Source organism: Pezoporus wallicus, unplaced genomic scaffold (assembly GCF_028554395.1).
Source record: "Pezoporus wallicus isolate ANWC-B61680 ecotype Strahan unplaced genomic scaffold, APGP_CSIRO_Pwel_v1 contig_8185, whole genome shotgun sequence".
NCBI classification, from domain to species: domain Eukaryota; kingdom Metazoa; phylum Chordata; class Aves; order Psittaciformes; family Psittacidae; genus Pezoporus; species Pezoporus wallicus.
Window position 1 is genome coordinate 143,653 of NW_026638580.1, and position 22,060 is coordinate 165,712.

Below are 22,060 nucleotides of genomic sequence, written 5' to 3' on the forward strand. Positions count from 1 at the left end.
GGGAAATTTAGATTGGAGAGAGGGTGAACATGCATTGGAATGGGCAGCCCAGGGAAATGGTGGAAACTCCATCCCTCGTAGTGTTGAAAAACCAGTGTAGGCGAGTCCCTTAGTGACATGGTTTAGTGGTGAACTTGGTACTCTTGGGTAAAGGTTGCACTTGATCCTCCTCTGTGGTGCCAGTTCGCCACCCACCACCGCGGGCCGCCGACAGGGCCGTAAAAGCACCAGGCCCGGACCCAGCTCCGCTCTCGGACCCTTCCCGGAAGGTCCGCTTCCGGGCCCTTCCGCCGCCTGCCCCGCCACGCCGGAGGGGGCGCTCTCCCGCGGCCATGGCCCTGCCTCTCCGCCCCTGAAGCCGGTGTACGGCAGTGGCGACGCTCGGTCGGGGGAGGAGGCGGAAGTGGGAATCGCGGCGATGGCGGCAGCTGGCATGGGGCAGCAGTGGGTGTTAGTGGAGATGGTGCAGGCCTTCTACGAGGTGCGGCCTGGGGAGCGGGACCGAGGTGCTGTCCGAGCGGCGGTGCGGGCGGCTGGGGCGGCCGGGGCGGCCGGGGCGGCCGAGGCGGCTGAGGCGGCCGGGGCAGGGGGTCCGCGGCTCAGGAAGCTGGCAGGCACTCGCCGCCGAGATAGGATGGAGTGAAGGTGGTGTCGCCGCCGCCTCCCGGAGGACGGGGCCCTCAGTCGCCCAGTGGCTGCCGGAGCTTGGGCGATTCGTGTGAGGGCGCCCTGTCCCTGGGCCGCTGGTTTCGGGTGCTGGGAGCAGGATGTAGAGCCGGATCAGCCGCGGGGCCGGTAACCGGTGGGGCTGGCGCTGTGTTGGGTGGAGGCACTCAGGGTGGTGCCGTGCCTCGCTGCACTGAGCCGGGATCTGGCTGGGCATCACTGCCGCGTCTGTAGGGCTTCACGGGCAAAATAGTGAATATGTATGTGTGCAGCGTGCTTGTATATTGAAAAAAAAAAAAAAAGATGTTTTTCTCGTTTGTAGAGCTACATTTAAGGTGTATACCACAGCATTAAGCCTTAATAAGATTCACTGTGAATATAATAAGATCAGGGTTTGTGACTTTTAAGTGTTATTTAGAAAAGTAAGAAACAACTTTTAAATGTTTGTGCTTAGGTTGTCTGCTGGAGGGGATCACCATGGCATGTTTCATAGAATCATAGAGTGGTTTGGGTTGGAAGGGAACTTACAGGTTATATAGTTCCACAGCCCTGGCATGGGCAGGGACATCTTCCACTAGACCAGGGTGCTCAATGACCCATCCAGCCTGGCCTTGAACACTGCCAGGGATGAGGCAGCCTCAGCTTCCCTGGGCAACCTGTTCCAGTGCCTCACCACCCTCACAGTGAAGGAAAAAATAAGTTTGTATCCAGGCTTTGTTTCATGACATTAAAAATTTTGTCCTGGTGATAGACTGTGTTCTTATATAAAGTCTGCTTCCCTCCTTTCCTTTGGCAAAGGTTGATACATTTTAAATAATTTATACTGCAGTTTGCAGTACAAACATAGAAGTGCTTAGCATAGTCTAAACTGCTGAATTCAGAAAAACCGTAGACACTGAAAAGCATGGGCAGGTAGTTTGTGTGGACTTCTACTGCTACTATACTGTTTGTTCTTTAGATGCCATGGTATGTGTCAGGTTGGACAGAGCCTTGGGCAATACGGTGTAGTGTGAGGCATCCCTGCCCATGGCAGGGGGTTGGAATTAAATGATAGAATCATAGAATAGTTAGGGTTGGAAAGGACCTTCATCTATTTCCAGATGAAGGATCATCTAGTTCCAACCCCCCTGCCACGGGCAGGGACACCTCACACTAAACCATATCACCCAAGGCCTCGTCCAACCTGGTCTTGAGCACTGCCAGGGATGGAGCATTTACCACTCCTTTGGGTAACCTGTTCCAGTGCCTCACCACCCTCAGAGTAAAGAATTTCCTCCTTATATCCAGTCTAAACTTCCCCTGTTTAAGTTTGAATCCATTACCCTTTGTCCTATCACTACAGTCCCTAATGAAGAGTCCCTCCCCAGCATCCTTATAGGCCCCCTTCAAATACTTGGAAGGCTGCTCTGAGGTCTCCACGCAGCCTTCTCTTCTCTAGGCTGAACAGCTCCAACTTTCTCAGCCTGTCTTCACACGGGAGATGCTCCAGTCCCCTGGTCAGCCTCATGGCCCTTATCCCAACTTGTTCCAACAGTTCCATATCCTTTTTCTTTTGAGGACACCAGAACTGTACACAGTACTCCAAGTGAGGTCTCACAAGAGCAGAGTAGAGGGTCAGGATCACCTCCTTCGACCTGCTGGTCACGCTCCTTTTGATCTTAAGGTCCTTTCCAACCCAAACCATTCTATGATACTATGTTTATATATGTCTATTGTTAATATGCTTGGTGAGCTGAAATGTACTCTGCAAATGGTAATATTTTTGTAATTTTGTTTTTATTTTTTTTAGTTTGATATGTCATAGAACTGGTTTCAAAATCTTGTGTTCAATTTCCCTTAGTTTTTGGATGTGTGGTTCATTCCACTTCCTTTGTTGGCAGGTCAGATCCTACCTGAGAATGCTGGTGAGTGGGAGCTCTTCCCTTGAGTTGAAGAGGAAGTACACTAGTGTGTGTGCGTTTTAAGTTTTTTAAAAGTAGTAGATATCCAAAGTGTAGGCAGGAGCTTTTCTGAGATGGAATAACTTAACCCATCATTAAAATTATGTGGCAAGTGCTGATGCTGTAATTCCACATTTACTTCAAATGAGCTGTGCTGCCAGAGGAAACTGACTTTCCTACCTCCAAGCACCTAAAGAGGCTGACTTTAAGTTGGATCAGCTCTCTGTTCTGGTTTGCTGTATATATTCCTCAATCTTGTGTCCATGCAGAGGGTAAATGACACAGAAGTAAAACTGCTTCTGGTGACTGGGTTGGGTTATGCCTGTTCAAAGTGCCTGTGAAACAGGCCATGGACAGCCCATAGACCAAAATGGGCTATGCAGACAGGATTAGGTTTCTTTGAAAATAATTATAGCTCTGCAGCTGGTGGACTATGAGTTGTAAAAATGTAGGCTTGAAGTGAGTGTATATAGATGACACACACCTTCAAGCTCTTCAGGAGACTTCTGCTTGTTGTGAAAGCTTTCTGCTTTCACAGATACTTGTGCAAACCGTACTGCCTTTATTCCCAGTATTCAGTTGTGTGCATGTGTGGAACTGAAGCCACTTGTCAATTTAGTGTGCCTTGTTTATTAGCAACAGAATAAATCCATTGAAACTCAACAGCTACAAGTACTAGTTGCAAGGCAGTCCATTTTCATATAGCTTTTGCTGGTTTAGAAATACATATCAGTTGATCACCTTTGTTTTTTTTCTGAGTCGTCTAGTAGAGACAAAACTGTTGCATAGTGTCACACTGATTCAGATAGAATTCTGTGTAGACTTATTTTTGTGCTTTTATTTTCAGGCTCCTACTTACCATCTCATTTTAGAAGGAATTCTGATTCTATGGATAATCAGACTTCTTTTCTCCAAGACATACAAGCTTCAAGAGCGATCTGATTTAACACCTAAGGTATAAATACTTTTCCTAGAGAAATATTTTATAGCTGTCAATACATTTGGTTGTTGAACCCCTCCTGCATCACAAAATGTGATTTCTTTTTCTTAGGATTTCAAAGGATAAGCTTGCTTTGTACTAAGAAACTACTTATTGCTTAAACACTTCAGTTCATGCTTTTAAAGTGGGACTATGTTTGAGAGTCTGAGAAATACAAAAGAACTGATGTGAACGTAACTGCTAAGCTGTGAAAAACTGACATTAGTTCTTCTTAATGAATGGCTTTGTTTAAAAAATGAAAGCTATACTAAAAAAATCCCCCACCAAATAAAATGAACTGAAAGAGTGTAGAGAGCAGGAAAATGATCAGTCTACACACATGGTATCTGTGAGTAACAAAACTGAGAATTTGAAGTGTTAAGTGGGTTCCAAAACATTTTTCATTTATTAGCAGTTTTCTTCTTTTGCAATGCCGTTGACTGACATTTCTTCCTGACTTCTGGCTGGAGACTATCAGGAAAGAATAGAGTTTGGAGATCTCCCTGGACTATTTTGTCAGAGACATTGTCTGTAATTGTGCACGCTGTATAATGTCAGAGGATGCCATTGGATATATTTAAAGTATTATAGGATGAAGTCTCTGAATGTGAAAATAAAAAGGACATGAGCAGTGACATGCTTATTTTTCTCAGCCAAAGAGGAAGATGGAAGCAGTGTTTTCCATAGGAGGAGCTCTATTTGGAAGAGCCTGTCTTGTCTACAGGTAGTTTATTGAAAGTAACCATAAATACAACACCAAAGTGAAAGCGTGAATAAGACTTTTACAGTTCGTGGACTTAAGCAGACTGACACATTAGAGGTTTTGGAGTGATCCCACCTCTTACTCTGTAGTGTAGGTGATAGCTGGGAAAAGAGTTAATTTATTTTGTGTAGAGAAATAGCTGTGTGGGAATTAAAAAACCCCAAAACTACAACCAAACAACAACAAAAAGAAAAACATGACAAAAACAACTAACCTGAATCTTCACTAAAAATTTACAGATAGCTGATACTGGTCTGTGTTGTGGGTTAATCCCAAGTAGGCAGCTAATCGCCGTTCAGCTGCTTGCGCACTGTCTCTTCCACACCCATGGGACAGGAAGAGAGGAGAGGAAGAGTAAAGGCAAAAAAAGTTGTGAGTGAAGATAAGATTGTTCAATAAGCAAAGGGGAAATGGGAGAAGAGAGAAAGAAGACAAGTGATGCTAAAGCAATTGCTCACCATATCCCATGGGTGTACCAATACCCAGCCAGTTCCTGAGCAAAAGATGTCTAACTTCCCTAAACCTCCTCTTTTCCCTTTTATTGCTGAGCATGAGATGGTATGGTATGGAATATCTGTTTGGTTAGTTTGGGTCATCTGCCTAGTTGTGTCCCCTCCCAACCTCTTATGCACCCCCCAGTCTATTCACTGTGGGGGCAGAGTGAGACACAGAAGATCTTAACACTGTGCACTGTTCAGCATGTTATCTACATTAGCATGTTATCAGGATTGTTTTGGTCACAGACCTGAAACACAGTGCTACATGAGCTGCTAATTAAAAAAAAAAAAAAAAAGTAACGCCATCCCAGCCAAACGCAGTACAGGCTGTTTCATACTGTATGGTATGCCACACAGCCAGGCTTCTGCGTGTGTGTTGAGCTGCGTGTAGTAACATGCCAGTTGTTCAGCAAGGAGGCTGCTGATTTGCCTTCTGGTTGGTTCTTGTTTGATTCATGCTGTGTTGTTCAGTCTTTGGCGCAGCAGAAAGGAATTCTAGGTTGCTCTGATACAGGCACTGGAGATAGGCCAGCTCAGGAGGTGGAGCTCAGGTTACCTTTATGTCAGCCACTTGTGTAATGATACTTTGATATCAGCATAATAAATACTACAGAGGAATACCACTAGTGCACAGACATTTTAATATGGTATGTCATGCCTAGTCTGTCCTGGGGAAGCATAGGTAGATGATACATTGTGCAACCTAGTGTACTTAGGAGTCATACTTCTAAAATAGTGAAGAAATCTGCCCCAAAGGTGGCTTCTGGGTTTAGTCAAACATGTAGCAAGAGAACTATGAAATCTAGTACAGGAATCAGCTTTTAACTGGCTGTGTCATCCCTTAACAACAGTGTTTGTAGGTAGTCCTACTGGTTCTATTCCAAAGTAATGAAATCTGCCAAATCATTAACTAAAAACATGTCTGTAAGTTCCTGATGGTTGGGATTTTGGGAAGTACAGGTAAGTCTGTGGCCAGACAAGGTGCTGGACATAGAAGTTCCTGTGGGCTTTTAGCCCAAAATAAAATCTATAGGCAAGTGGCAAAGTGCCACTGAGGACTGGAGCAGGCTCTGGGTAATTGCATGACATCATGTAGCTACAAGCTCATTCTCCAGCCAACAACCATTTGTCTGAAAGGAGAGTGCCCTTCCAATGTATATGTCTTTCACTCTGTATATAGTAAATGTTACTGAGCTTTTATCTCAAAATAGCTGAAGTCCTACTAGGAGCCATGTTTTAACCATTTGTAGGTGGGAGGAATAGTTGTTGTCTTTGGTTTTAGAATTTTCACTGCAGAGTAGCATGAGAACTATTTTATTAGAGTGGTATTAGGAGGATGGAAAGTTCCTGTCAGAGACAAATGTTTGATTCGGGGCTAAGAAATACTGTAGGTGACAATTGTTTTCTCTTGCAGGAGCAGCATTCAGATTGATCTGATGTTGTTCTGCAGGGATGAGCAGGTGTAGTCTGTTCTTGCAAAGGTTTTCAGTTATTTTGAGCAAAGACTCCCTATGTAGGTGAAGATTCTCTTAAGTATGAGCATAGTTTGAAAACTCAAGCCACAGTTTGGGCCTATTTATGCCATGCTGATACATGATTCTGTAAATACCATGAAATTAAAGACCCGTTATTTGAGGACCAGCAGATTAAAAAAAATGCTAACTTCTGGATCATGAAATACATGCATGCATGACATGACAGTGGTTGAAAACACTAGTGCTAGCTAAGAACTGTTTTCATGAATATAATTGCTACCTTTTCTTAAAAACCATGGTCAACAAAGCAATTGATTTTAGTAATTCAGGTTAGATGTGTTTATACCCAAATATTTCTCTTATCAAAGGTATCTGGTGTTTAAAAAGTACAAACCACAAAAAATGAAATACAACCACCCAAATTCATTTTATTTAAATGTATACATGTGTGTATATTTAGCTAAACACATTATTTATATGTATGCACAAATGTATTAAGTGTGTTATAAAAGGTACATATAAACATTTTATATCTCATATGTCCCAGAGTATTGTCTATTAATACAATTTGGTGGCTATTTAGGAGAAAAAGATTAAAATGCTGTCACAAATGTGGAGTTGCTGTACAAAAAGCCTGCTTCTGCTCTGGCCCTTTGGTCAAAGGGAGATGGTCACATTTACCCTGACAAGTCAGCAGGACAGGCCAGTCTGCTGAGATATTTGGTGACTAAAAGGGGTGTGGACTGTCACATCTGCAGCGTGGATGGCAGTTTTAGGTTGAGATGAGTACTCATTTTAATCACCAATATCTCCAATCCCCCACCATAATGAAAGAACTTCTGTCACAGAAGCTTTTGGTAGACGACTGTCCTAAGTACTTGTGGAAAGAGCCAAGGCATAGAATCATAGAATAGTTAGGGTTGGAAAGGACCTTAAGATCATCTAATCCAACCCCCCTGCCATGGGCAGGGACACCTCACACTAAACCATATCACCCAAGGCCTCGTCCAACCTGGTCTTGAACACTGCCAGGGATGGAGCATTCACAGCCTCCCTGGGCAACCTATTCCAGTGCCTCACCACCCTAACAGGAAAGAATTTCCTCCTTATACCCAATCTAAACTTCCCTGTTTAAGTTTGAACCCGTTACCCCTTGTCCTATCACTACAGTCCCTAATAAAGAGTCCCTCCCCAGCATCCCTATAGGCCCCCTTCAGATCCTGGAAGGCTGCTATGAAGTCTCTACGCAGCCTTCTCTTCTCCAGGCTGAATAGACCCAGCTTTCTCAGCCTGTCTTCATATGGGAGGTGCTCCAGTCCCCTGATCATCCTCGTGGCCCTCCTCTGGACTTGTTCCAACAGTTCCATGTCCTTTTTCTGTTGAGGACACCAGAACTGCACACAATACTCCAGGTGAGGTCTCACCAGAGCAGAGTAGAGGGGCAGGATCACGTCCTTGGACCTACTGGTCACGCTCCTTTTGATGCAGCCCAGGATACGGTTGGCTTTCTGGGCTGCAAGCGCATACTGCCTGCTCATGTTCATTTTCTCATAAACCAACACCCCCAAGTCTTTCTCCGCAGAGCTGCTCTCAATCTCTTCTCTGCCCAACCTGTAGCTGTGCTTGGGATTGCCCCAACCCAGGTGTAGGACCTTGCACTTGGCATGGTTAAACTTCATGAGGTTGGCATCAGCCCACTTCACAAGCATGTCAGGGTCCCTCTGGATGGCATTCCTACCCTCCAGTGTATCAACTGAACCACACAGCTTGGTGTCATCGGCAAACTTGCTGAGGGCGCACTCAATCCCACTGTCCATGTCGGCGATGAAGATGTTAAACAAGACCGGTCCCAACACTGATCCCTGTGGGACTCAACTTGTTACTGGTCTCCAGCAGGACATTGAGCCATTGACCACAACTCTTTGCGTGTGGCCATCCAGCCAGTTCTTTATCCACCGAGTGGTCCAACCATCAAATTGATGTCTCTCCAATTTAGAGACAAGGATGTCGTGTGGGAAAGTGTCGAAGGCTTTACACAAGTCCAGGTAGATGACATCAACTGCTCTACCCCTGTCCATCAGTTCTGTAGCCCCATCATAGAAGGCCACCAAATTGGTCAGGCAGGATTTCCCCTTAGTGAAGCCATGCTGGCTGTCACCAAGCACCTTGTTGTTTGTCATGTGCCTTAGCATGCCTTCCAGGAGAATCTGCTCCATGAACATGCAGTTGTTTGTTGTTTTTATTCCTACATCTGTCGTAAAGCAAAATGCTAAGTAATGGATGAGAATGAACGTGATCTAGAATTAGTGATACAGCATTGTTTGAAGCAAGGATTAGTCTTCTGTATTTTTGTGTTGAGAAAAATAAAATCAGGATACTGCCGCATCTCATCTGTGGTTTGTCACCTATGCAGTTAGTGTGCTGCAGACATTTCAAAGGGCAAATTGGAAACTTCTTGCAACTTAATATAACTGGGGAAGCGAAGTACTAATTATGAATTGCTCATTGTCTTCATGTTCACAGATTTTGACTGCAGTTGTACTATGCTAATTTATTTTAGTTACAGTGTCCTATAAATACTGTTTTTCTTTCTGCTAGATTCCACACAGAAAGATTTTAATTGAATTTGTGTGTCAGTTCCTAAGCTGCTTGGTGATATTTCTTTTTACTCTTAGTTCAAAAAATTAGATTTAAATGAGAAATCTAAGTATGTGCTTGCAGAGCTTCAGTTCTGCCTTCTCTGAAGAGAAGAATAGGTATATTATGTTGAATGCTTTGCCTTTGAACCATGTGGTATAAAAGCTGTTCAAATATTATTTGCCTTCAAGTCCTAAATAGAAGAAACACTATGCTTGTAAGTCCTTTCCCTTTAGGCATTTGATGTCATTTAATGCCTTTCTTATTTGTCCTTTCAGAACTGACAGGCTGCACCACTTCTCACCTGATTTGCTCTGCTTCCTTACTAAAAAGCCAGCAACAACCAAAACAACCAACCAACAAAAAACCTCAGCATCCTCCCAAAAAATCAGCCAAACAAACAAAAACCCCAAGGCTCCCCAAACCAACAAAACCCCAAACTCTGAGCTCTAAAATGAACACAAAACTGCTGATACAAGCTACACCATACATCAGGACTTTAGGGCCTTTTGACACCAGCTGTTACACGAGCAGAGTGAAGGCTGCATGAGCATACATACATCCTGCTTTCTGTTTTTTCAGAAGTCTCTTTGAACCCTTGTGAAGAGGGCTAAGCTGCTGCTGGGCAACTGTAATTCAAGATATGGTTTCCTGGTAGCATCAGCCAGTCGAGGTTGGGACTACTTTGCTGTAGGACCTAGTTCAGCTATATATCCATTCTGCTTTTCCTGAGTTAGTTTTCATCTGGTTAATTTTTCTGAGGAAGGTTATTGTCTGCTTTTGTAACTACCAATACCTAAACAAGGAACAGAAGTGTGTTTGTGGTTGAGAGCACTGTACTGTAGCAGCTGCTGGTTTGCAGTGCTGTGAGTCAGCACATTTGGTTTTAAATTGTCTGTGGTATTTTTTTCCAAATAGCAGTACAGTATAAAAATGCACCCTAGTACCTGTTCTGAGATGAGGATGGAACTGCCACTCTGTGTTGGATTAATGGAGTTCAGCATACAGGGTTGTGGTTCTAACTCTGAGATTAACCTGAACTTGGATAATGCTTTTGCACCATTTTGGTACTGTTTTCACATGTTAATTGTCATAGGTTATATCATCTGGTAGCCTTCTCCCTTAGGGTTCTTGAGGTATTTGCTGGGTCATGTCAAACACTAGGTCTGAAAAGAGAATGTAGTAATTAATAATAGTTGATAGTATTTATTACTGGTTTATTCTCTGGTGCTGAGTTACCTATTTGGATTTTTTTTTTTTTTAATTGAAGCATTAAATTCTGCTGCCATGCTTTGGGTAGCTCTAGTACAGGGTGAATTAATAAACCCCCCTACTTTAATGCTTTCCTTAATTTGTGGTACAGCATTTCAGTGCATACATAGCTGTGTGCAAGGCTCCAAATGAGGTCTGTGCTATGGTGATTAAAGAAACTAAGCACTTTTTCTAACATAAATGTAGCCACTTCAAAATATTGAGTATATTCAGTTCTGTTGCACATATTAATGGCATTTTATTTCCTTTAAAACCTATGCCACATGGGTTACATTTCAGTAAGAAATCTAACATAGGGAAGTTAAATAAAAAGGTATTTAAACTACATCTGCAAAATATTAGAAACACAAGTGACTATGCTCACATAAGAAGGATCTTTTCTGAAATAGACAGCTATTAAAATTTCCATTTGAGTTTTGAAATAGACCCTTGTGGAGCTCCTGGAATATTAATTAGTATTCTGGAATTACCTAGGAACGAAGTTATTCATTAGTTTAGTGAAAGGAAACTGATGAAAATGCAGGAGACTGTGTTGTATGTAGTTTCTTTTTGGTTGTATCTTAATTTGGTTTTGTTTGTCAGAGGCTTTGAAAATTGTATTTTAAATAAAGGAAAAATACTGCTGTGGTGTTTTTGAAAATTCATTTCAGAATTTATATTTTAATATTGAAATAATTAGCCTTATATTCTACTGCTTTTGTACATAATAGAGAAACATAAACCATTTGTAGTTATATCATTCAAAGTTAGTGTGTCTACAAATATGTTAGCAGGTGTGTTTTGCTGTGCTAGTAAATAATGCTTCAGGAAAGTTCTGCTTTCATGGTATGAAGGATGATTCTGGTGATTTGCCTGAGTGGTTCCTAATATATGTGAAACTAATCTAACGCACCTGTTATGCTGGTCTACTGCATGTCCTTTGGAAAATGAGTCTAACTGAGGTTTTTCAAATAGTTAAAGCACTTTAAAAATAAATGTGCATTCAGTATTCCTCCATGGTTAGGAGGAGGGCATGTGGTTTAGAAGCTCTTACTGCCATTTCTTGATCATTTGACAGTTTTTCTGCACTGTGTCCTGCTCACGTATGTGTTACTTTGCTAAGTATTTTAATGCCACACTTGCTTTAAACAGCACTGTCAAAGACTTGAGAATATAAAGTGAAGCCATTTATATTCACTTATTATGTACTTTGTATTCAGTTACATAAACTTTAGAGGAGATTTGTAATAATAGATTGAATGATACAGTATTGATTAAAATTTGGCAGGGATACCAAGTTAGTATATCTTCTCTTGATTATAATATGATGAGATCTTTAATGCACAGGCACAGCTGGGCTATCTTTCTTTATATTTCCCTCCTTTTGAAGAATTTGGAGCCCCTCAGCTGAACGTATTGAGATAGTATCAATTCTTAGTATCTCAGAAAGGTGACACATATTAGGATACATAATTTCTGATACAACTATTACCAGCTGTTTATTAGTGCATGATGTCTCTTCTAATGGGAATCTTTCTGAGAAGTATTCCTTTTCTCCTGCTCAGGAAAAAGAAGAGTTGATTGAAGAATGGCAGCCAGAGCCTCTTGTACCTCCTGTGCCAAAAGATCACCCAGCTCTCAACTACAACATTGTTTCAGGGTAAATGTAACCAAAATAAATTCTGGGTTTTATTTTAACTCGGATACGTAACGTCCATATTTTTAAGCATATTTCTTAGTAAGCATTTCCATATTTTTAAATCCTTTCATAAATGAGCTTCATTTTTAGATAGCAGAATGAATTTGCCACTGAAGAGGTGCTTGCTTTTGCAACATTATCAAGACTATCTTATTAAGAAAGTATTTCTTACTTTAAATGTTAGGGTTTGCCTTGGGGTGGGTTTTTTTTTGTTGGTTGGTTGGTTGGTTGGGTTGGTGTTTTTTTTGTATTGAGAGTGGAGTGGGAACACTTTGTCTTCATTGTGGGTCTGTATTGTGTGTTAGTAATTTATTTCATTCTTTCTGAATATGTAGACTTAGACATCCAATAGTGGTTACCACCTTCTGTATTAGGGGTTGGGGAGGAAAAACACTCATCACAAATCACTACAGAAGAAACTGATTTTGCAGCTAGCCACTTGACACTTCATGAAAAGTTGTTCCTCTTTGGACTATCAGAAGTGGAGATGATTATGTTGCTTTGTGAGGAAATGATGGTTCAGTATTCCTTGTGTGTTACAAGGCTTTTAAAATGTATAAAGACTTAGGCAAGAGTCACAGTATTTCAGAGATTGCTTTAAAATTTCTTCCACAGGCTTCAGATTTGTCAGTAACTTTTACAATATAAGCATTCTTAATATCCTTCTAGTGACCCAATAATTTAAAATAAGTCAGTGACAGAGCACAATTATTTGCTGTCATAGGGAACTCCATTTTGATGGTTCTGTCACCATAGAAAAGTGTGCCTCAGAAAAGAGATGTCTCTTTTAATCAACTGTGATGTGAATAATCCTTTATTGTTCAGAATTTTGAAACAAGCTCTACTGTGGACTTAAGAAAAGTGTTGCGTGTTTAAAAAAACCCTGAACAAATAGTCATAGTGCATAGCATGGTTTGGCCTGGAAGGGATATCAAAGATGATCTCATTCCAACCCTCCTGCCATGGGCAGGGACACCTTCCGTCTCTTGGGTTTTTTTTGCAAGGTGCTCACCAGCAGCATTTATTTGGTTTTCAGAGAGTCTCAGTGCTTACCAGAGGGGTTTGTTCCATTTCAGGGTGTTACGTTTCTTATGAGGCGTGATGCTGGTTTGGGGTACTTGTGAATTTGGAGAAGGTTTGTCTTGTTTCGGGCAGTGTCTTCCACTCGAGGTTTTGCTCCATTTTTGTGGTATGCCGCTGCTCATAAGTGGCAACTACCTTACATCATCCCTTACATGTGTACATACAACTAGCATCTGACTTGGTGACTGTGTGACCACCCAAAGCAGCCCTGAAAGCATAAACCTAGTGTTGCCTTGAAAATGAAGCTATAATTTCCCCCTTTCTTAAGGAAGTTGTGAGCTTTCCTACGACTGACAGCACTGTTGTGAGCAGGCACCTTCCTCTCATTTTTAGCAATAATAGACTCAGTTCTGTCCTGCTGCCTCAGAAAGGGCAAGGTCCTACATCTTGATGAGGCAAGCCCAGGCACAGCTACAGATTGGGTGGAGAAGTGATTCAGAGCAGCCCTGCAGAGAAGGAGTTGGGGGTATTAGCTAATGAGAAACTGAACATGAGCCAGCTTCAGTGTGCACTCGCAGCACAGAAACCAACCATATCCTGGGCTGCATCAAAAGCAGTGTGACCAGCCAGTCAAAGGAGATGATCCTGCCCCTCTACTCTGCTCTTGTGAGACCCCACTTAGAGCGCTGTGTGCACTTCTGGTGTCCTCAACAGAAGGACATGGAGCTGCTGGGACAAGTCCAGAGGAGGGCCATGAGGATAAGGAGACTGGAGCACCTCCTATATGAAGGCAGGCTGAGGAAGTTGGGTCTGTTCAGCCTGGAGAAGAGAAGGCTGCGTGGAGACCTCATAGCAGCCTTCCAGTATCTGAAGGGGGCCTGCAAGGATGTTGGGGAGGGACTCTTCATTAGGGACTGTAATGATAGGACAAGGGGTAATGGGTTTGAAGTTAAACAGGGGAAGTTCAGCTTAAATATAAGGAAGAAGTTCTTTACTGTGAGGGTGGTGAGGCAGTGGAATGCGTTGCCCAAGGAAGTGGTAAATGTTCCATCCCTGGTAGTGTTTAGGATCAGGTTGGACAGAGTTCTGAGCACATGGTTTAGTGTGAGGTGTCCCTGGGTATGACAGGGGGGTTGGAACTATCTGATCTTAAGGTCCCTTCCAACCCTAACCATTCTATGCTTTTATGGTATGTGCCAAAATCTGTAGGTGTAGGCCTGCTCTTCTGAATATTTACAAGCCACATAATAGGACTTCTAACATTTGGTACAGCTTGTTGATGAGCAAGACCGAGGAACAGATCCAGGTTTGTTTTAATGACAGTTTCCCAAGACAGTAGCATATGTATAATGCTACTACTGTGCAGGAGATGTGCTACAGTAATGCAGGATTGCTCCTATATGGGGTCAGGTTCAACTTGTGTCAGTTTAATGTCATGGAATGGCAGTGTTGAACATGCACAGCACATGTACTCCTTTAGTAGAAAGCTTTCCAAAGCAGTTTAGTAAGCTTTGCAATTGATTGGATAAAGTAACGTGTTTTATTTTTCAAGGGAACAGATCTAAAAACTTTGAGGGTTTTTTAGGTGAAGTTCAGGCAGTTCAGTGTTTTTGTTAATTTGTAATGTGTATCTTGGACTTTAGAGTTTACTTGCTTTGCACACCAAATGTAGCTATTGAAATACTGTCAGCAGCCAGGTTTGGAGCAGCTGTGCGCAGACATTTGAGCAGCCTTGCTTTATTTTGATTGCGAAAACTGCTCAGTGCTCAGTGCTAGTTTCCGCATTGGAAAAGCTTGTTGAGATTTCTGAGTTTGAGGAATAATATAGGACTTCAACTGTAATATTTGACTATACATACAGAAATGGGCAGATGTGAAGTTTTGTCTTTGATTTACCTTTGAGACTTCTTTGCACTGAGTCATTATTAAAACTTCTAATTTTGTAGTATTGAAGTATATAACTGCTTTTAAGATAGATGAGATGCTTGCCATAATAGCTGTTTTTATCTTAGATTTTTAATAACTGCTTATCTAAATCATAATCTTTTGGGGTAGAAAATTTCTCTGCCCTTTGCTTCATATACATCATGCACTCATTCATTTGTGAATATTGTGTTTTCAGACTTTGTGTTTCTTGATTACATGAATTATTCAAACTGTTATGGGTTAAACAGAATTGGAAACTTGAGATGACAATATGAAACTTGATAAGACAATACTTTTGCCTGCTGACAGCTACTATTTGTATTTCAGGAGCTGTGTTCAGTATAAGATTGGTGGTGTGGGTTCTGTGACAAAAACATCAGTTTTAAATTAATTTTTATCATGGAATTAAGTAGGAACTAAATTTCCTTTTTTATTTGTAGTTTTTCTTCTTTAAAATAGATTCCACTTTGCTTCTAAAGGAGAAGCTTTATATATCTCTTAATATATCTTTTCAGTATATATCTTCTGTAATCATCCTTTCAATAAAGAATCCCAAAACTAAGCATCTCGGGAAGGTGTTTATGGTTTATTTAAATACAGGAATAAATTTTTTGCTGAGTATAGTAGTATATTTGTGACTTGGCAAGGAACTTATATACTGACTGGCAGCTGCGAAGGAAGAAGTGTGAAGAGGGTATCTTGACAAAGCTGTGTGCTGTTTACAGTTGAAAAATGAAACTAGTGTACTGTTTGACTGTTCATGAAAATGGTAACAGTTCATAACAAAAGGTCTGTAATTTTTTTTCAGTCCTCCCACCCATATAATCACTGTTAATGGCAAGGAATGTATAAACTTTGCATCATTCAACTTTCTTGGACTTTTGGATAATGAAAAGGTTAAGGTGAGTTCTTCCAGTTACTGTATTTGTGCAGTTATTCCTCTTATACTTTGTGTGTTATCTTGAAATTAAGAGTGACTTCAGAAAGCACCAACTTTGTCAAGGAAGTATTCTTGTAAAGCAGCAAGGAGGATCATATACGTTTTAATTTTGTTCTAGTCAAGTTTGTCTTTTTACTGAAATTTCATCTGTCCTTTCTTCACAGTAACCAATTATCAAGTAAGATTAGTATCTAATGTCCTTAATCATTAGAATGCACTTGTCTAAAGTAGTTTTGATGTGAAATTAATTCACAGAATTCTGTTCGTTGTTATACTTTATGTAAAGCATGTCATATTACATGATGATTGGTATAAAATATGTGATAATTGGTATAAAATTCTCACTATGAAGTGTACAGAAGAGTTGGAAATTTAGTTTAGGAATAAGTATGTCATATAATTTTTTTCTTTCAAAGACTGCAGCCCAGGCATCTCTGAAGAAATACGGTGTTGGCACTTGTGGACCTAGAGGATTCTATGGTACTTTTGGTGAGTAACTTTCTCTAATCTGACAGTGTTCAGACTGTTTGGTAAGTCAGCCAAAATAGTCCTGTATATAAGCAGCAGATAATTTCTATTGCTGTGAATAAGAGTTACCCTCTAACACACTTTTTACTGTAATTGTTAAGGATTGGTAGTGTTTATTATTAGTAGCTTTGTTTCTTATTCATTTTATGAGTTTCACTTACTTTTTGTAATGCTGGTGTTGGAAAATTGTGAAGTTAAATATAAACTGGTTTAGTTCTGGTCACCAAAGTAGAAAGGGAAAATAAACATACTAGAATTTAATCATGCATGGTGAATTTAAGTGTAAATTAATAGTTTTCTAAGTAGACCACAAGAGGGCAGTCTGATTTCTATGATAAAAATTATAGTTAAGTTTATCTAATGCTGTGGTTAGAATGAAGTTTTCCTTTGCTGATAACTTTTAAGTTGTAATTAAGAGATTTTATGACACAAACAGGTGTTACTAAGGGTTTTTTCATTCTTTTAAGAAGTATAAGTTGTTAAATATCAGATTCTAGAAATAGTTCATTACAGGCATTTGGTATTTTGAAATACTGTATGGAAACCAAAAAGTAATATATGAATAGTTGCACAGTTGTAGGCTAAAACCATCAACTCATCATCTTGTGGACTTTCTGATCTTCCCAGAGGAGATGGAATTCACAGTGTGTTTGTGCTCAAATGATTTCCCAGATGTAGCTTTCTATAGCCTTGACTTGAAATCAAAACTAACTTGAACTTTTCTCAGTCAAGCTAGTCTTTTAAGTGATCAACCAGGAACTCTACCTGTTTCGATTTGTTAGAAGTTTATATATCAGAGCAAAGTTGAATCTTTGATACCAATCTTGCAGATTGTTCATTAGCATAAAACTACTACTCATTTCTAAAGCAGGTTCTGGTTGCCCCTTATTACTAGAGAGCTTTCAGGAACTGATCAGTTTCACAATGATCTGTTGGAATTCCTCCAAAATGCACTAACAAGCTCAAAGAAACTTGTGGACTAATGCCTCCTGTGTTTTGAGTTCAGGCTGGTTTTAAGTTTTATTAAACTTTGCTTCCTTCTAATAATTACTCAAAACAGACCGGTTAAATTTTCTTGTCTGTTAAGTGAGAGATTATTTGTGGTGTTTTCTGCCGCCTTTGAAGGTCTAATCCTAAGATCCAAACTGTATAGCTTTTGCATTGCGTTCATTGGCTTTTGAATTTTTGGGGTAAAAGCTCCATTTCACAAAGAAGGTCATATAATCTGTGGTATTGCTGCATGACATCACTAGTGAAGAAAGCAATTCTCCAAGTGGAGAACTGGTTGAAAATTGACAAACACCTGCTGTTCTTGGATCCCAAACTGCCCTCCTGTTCTCCCTTGAGTTTGAACATTGAGTATTGCAGCATTGTGAGTCTCTGATAAGCACTTCTTACATCAGTAATGTTGTATGCCTCAAACTTTTCACACAAATTTTCATGTGCTGTGACTTTAGTAAATGAGTTATGTTCAGAGCTATGTAGTTTCCTCTTACTTAACTATAGAGATTTTAACTGAGAATTGTCGAATGTTGTCACTCAGTTATCCTACCCCCTTTTAGGGGCTGATATATCAATATTGGAGATGTCTTTCTTTGGAAGCATTAGGTACCATCTTATAATTTATTTTGTATGGAGACTTGATTCTTCATATCTCTGCCTGTTTGAAGGGATTTTGTAGCTTTAGTAAGTCCCTACCAAGACATTTTTGTTTTATGCTGTATCCCTTGAAAACGGTATGCCTTTATCCTGTGATAAGCTTGAAATTCTAGTATATTCACACGTAACTGAATCTTAAAAGTTATTTTCTCCATGATGACAGCTGAGGAGTGTATCGCTGTTTTGATGGTGGGGGTTTTTTAAGGCTATTGTTGGTTGCCTAACAGCCACAATTTCAGTACTACTGTGAAGACTGGGACTGGCTACCTGATAAAATATTTAAATTATGATGTGGAATTTGGTCTCGGTTCTGGTTTCTTGCTTTGGATTTGCATGTGAGCACATGTTGGGCACTGAACTGGTATTCATAAAGTTGTTGATAATAATAGCTTTATTAAGGTTTCCTAAGTATGTAGAAAGCTGTTCCAATCATATTTTCCTCTGTGCAAATGTACTCTAGGTAGTGTTTTTGGCTTTCACTTAAAGCTAAGCTAACTCAAATGTTGTAACCAGACAAAGCAAATCACTGCAATAAAGACTAGGAGAGTGAGGCAGTACTTTTTTTTTTATCACAGTGGAATGGTAGTGAAGCTTTAATTCTGTGAAGCTTAATACTGTCTTAAGCTTTTCAACCTCACAATTATATGAAGCATTCATTACCTTATGTAATGATGTATCAAATTTGTGTATGCTGTATGTCAATTCTGAATGTAAATATTTTTGCCCTTGGCAAAAATTACTAGACTTGCAAATTTTTTTTTTTTGCATAACACAGATCTGATTATATTTGTTAACTGATTGTTATTGACAGTATCTCGTCTGCCTACTGTTCTTACCTAGACCTTGCTCATTGTAGTGCTGGTTGCTGCTGTGTGAAGTTCAGTGAGACTCAGGTTTTCATTTAACTGCAGTGATCTCATAATATTTTTTTTTTTTTTTAATTAAAGGATGTACATGGTCTTTTACATGCAAACAAAACATTTTTCTCCATTAGGTACCACTAGATAGCAAAAGGAAACTTTTCAACTAATAAGTGATTAAACTTTTTGTTTCCATTTAAAACTAGTGGAAAACCAAATAATTTGTTTTCGTTCCTTTTATTTTTGATGCTCAGGTAAACACTAGGAAAGGATTGTTGAAGATTTATAGCTTGCAGTCTCTGGATAAAATTGCTATTGACTGCAATTGGGAGACTGTTGTTTGAAGACATACCTTTTGGTTTTATTGTATAAATACATGAATTGGGTAGATGTGCTTTTTTGGGGAAAGGTTATGCTAAATGTTTTGAGTATGGCAAAGTTAAGTTTTTTACAAAGCTCTTTCTTCCTACACCCTTGCTGTTGGTACCTGGATAGAAATAGCAGCATTGATGTAACTGCCTCATAGGCTATTGAAGAATCTGTATTTTTAACTGATGTTGCCTCATCTGATTTTAGTTCCAGTGTACTTTCAATAACTCCAGGAAGGTAATTTTGCCAATGATGATGTTTCAACATACTAAGGACCCCCACTTGCCTTTTAGTCTTATTTCCATTTGACAAAAGGCATAATTCTGACTAACATTTGCTAGCAGAAGCAGGTAGTGGCAAGAGAGATACATAATTAAATTAACAGTTGACCTGATACAGGTTATTTTGCTTAGGCAGAGTACTTAATGCTGTGGTCACCTTTCTGCAGGAACAATCCACTCGCTCTGTGGTATTGCCCTTCTTAATCTTTTGATTTAGTGGTATTTTGTCTCTAACATGGATCACTGACTGACTTAGTTTGGAAAATGCTTGTGTGTGTAATTGTGTCAATTTATCTTAAGCGTGAGTAATCCCTGGCATGCAGATGGTGACCTTTCAGTTGGCTGAAGTGCCTTCAGGAGATGGTATGTGATTGTAGCCTAACAAGAGCAGTTTTCTGTTATAATTATAGATGTGCTATATACAGTGGAAATACCAGCTTGGAAGAACTGACAGTCTGCCAACAGGACCTCATTAATTGCTGTAAATTACATGGCTATTTGTTGTCTGACTGTAGGAACTGTGCTCCCTAGTCACAGTACAGCAACACTGCATCATTTACCTGTGGTCTAATCCTAAATAGATTTTAATTGCCATGGCATAAGAACATGAGAACCATATTACGTAAATATTTTAAAATCTATCAAAGCTTCTGATCAATACCAGATTACTTGTCAGTTCAAGGCTGGATTGATTGCAGCTGGTTTGGGGAAGTTACTTGATATAATACTCTTCCTACAAATAAACATTCTGTTTGCTTCTGTTGAATGATTGCTGAAAGCAATGATAATTTTTCTGATATGAAAGCAAGTAAACTATCTCAGATATTTTCAATTTTTCACCCAGATGTGCACTTGGAATTAGAAGAACGACTAGCAAAATTCATGAGGACAGAGGAAGCTATTATATACTCTTATGGATTTGCAACAATTGCTAGTGCTATTCCTGCATATTCAAAAAGAGGGGACATTGTGTTTGTGTAAGTATGATTTTCTACTTGGGAAATTCCAGATTAAGGAGTTTTTCCTTAAATTTTTCTTTTTCATTATTGTTAGTCATATTAACTATTTAAAAAATAATGCTGATTTTGACAAAGTATTTCGCTGTACAATGCTCCAGTATTTCTTCTTTGCCAAATACTCTGAATCAAATCAGTTACTGTTTTTATCGTGGAAGAACATGGGAACTCAACTGAAAAAAACAAAACCACAAACTTGTGCATGCAGAAACTGACAGAAGTCTTGTATCTAGGGGTTTTTTTTTTCAAGAAACTGTTTGGTTTCTCTCCTGTTCACTGCTGGCTTTTAACCATTGTTGCGGGACAGTTGTTCCACTCATGCATATTTGCAACAGATTAGTTCGATAAGTATTGGTACATATTAACATTTTTAACAAAAGAATAGCCATGCAGGGTCAAATTAAGGAATCAGAAAGCCTGGTAGCTGGACACTGAGAACTAGAGTCAGAATTTGTCTAAGGAAGATTAGAAACCTAGGGAGAAACAATGTAACAATACTCAAAACTTTCTGAGCCAGAAAAGGAGGGTTTGCATTCAGCGGTAGTAAGTGGATTTTTCTTAAGCCTTCCTGTTCTTTCAGTATGTTTGTAAATCTAATATTCACTGTGCTTTATGACATGTACCTTCACAGTTACCTTGAACATTTTATGAAAAAATATATAGAAATACCTGTTTTGAACATAACACTTACTCATTTCAGTTGATTCATTTGATTTTTAGACTGAATTGATGCAACTTATCCATGGAGGGAGTGAGTGGCTATGTGGGGCTTAGCTGCCTGCTGGGGTTAAGCCACAACACACTGATAATTTTCTCTTTGCCTGCCAAAATCTTTTTCAGTGCTCTCTTTTTCCAAGTGTAAGGTTTGCAGCCTATTTGACTTCCTTATAGAAGTTCTTTCATAACTTCTATCATAGTTTTTGGTCATCTTTGGGCATTTTCCAGATCAGTTTTATTGAGATGAACGGCCAGGATTTTGCTCACTATTCAAGGATGCCAGTGTACAATTTCAGCTTTACAGTGACAAAAGATCCCTCCATATTTAAAAGCAGCTTGGTTGAATACTGCACTTAGCATGTGCAGGAGGTTTGATTTACGTGACACTTTTAAAAGATTACTTAAATTTAAGCAGTTGTGAAATTGCATGCCCCATCATTTTCAGAGTTTTGCTTTTCCAATACTTAAAAATAGCAGTTTTTTGAACAATGAGTTAGTAATTCCCAAAGCATATTAAAAAGCAGCTTTTCAGTATGTGGAGGACCACTATAAATGTTATAGGCACATCTTTGCACTTTTTTCTAAGACCCAAAGTAAATTGAGTGAGATGTTTCTGGTATGATTACCATGGTACTGTAGCTGATCCATGGAATGCTGTGCTCAGGTAGACTGCTGTCACATACAAACAAAAGGACCAGTGTACACTTACAAAAACCCCAAACTGTTGGCTTGCTTTTAGTGTCTGTAGTACTTAGGTTGAAAAGTTTTGAAAATGAGTTTTCAAAATGTAAATAAAATATGATTCTTCAATGTGATTTTATGAATAAACCTAAT

The 22,060-nt window shown here is 39.8% G+C and overlaps 1 protein-coding gene across 1 annotated transcript in view; it reads left to right on the forward strand.

Moving 5' to 3' along the window:
- Window positions 1–340: 340 nt before the first annotated feature.
- Window positions 341–22,060, forward strand: part of SPTLC1 (serine palmitoyltransferase long chain base subunit 1) — a 37,928-nt gene continuing 16,208 nt past the window's right edge. The window contains exons 1-6 of the mRNA XM_057411230.1: window positions 341–481; window positions 3,454–3,561; window positions 11,774–11,868; window positions 15,665–15,758; window positions 16,213–16,285; window positions 20,338–20,470. Of these exons, the coding sequence (XP_057267213.1) occupies window positions 419–481; window positions 3,454–3,561; window positions 11,774–11,868; window positions 15,665–15,758; window positions 16,213–16,285; window positions 20,338–20,470 (566 nt within the window). The 5' untranslated portion in view covers window positions 341–418. The remainder of the gene's footprint in view (window positions 482–3,453; window positions 3,562–11,773; window positions 11,869–15,664; window positions 15,759–16,212; window positions 16,286–20,337; window positions 20,471–22,060) is intronic.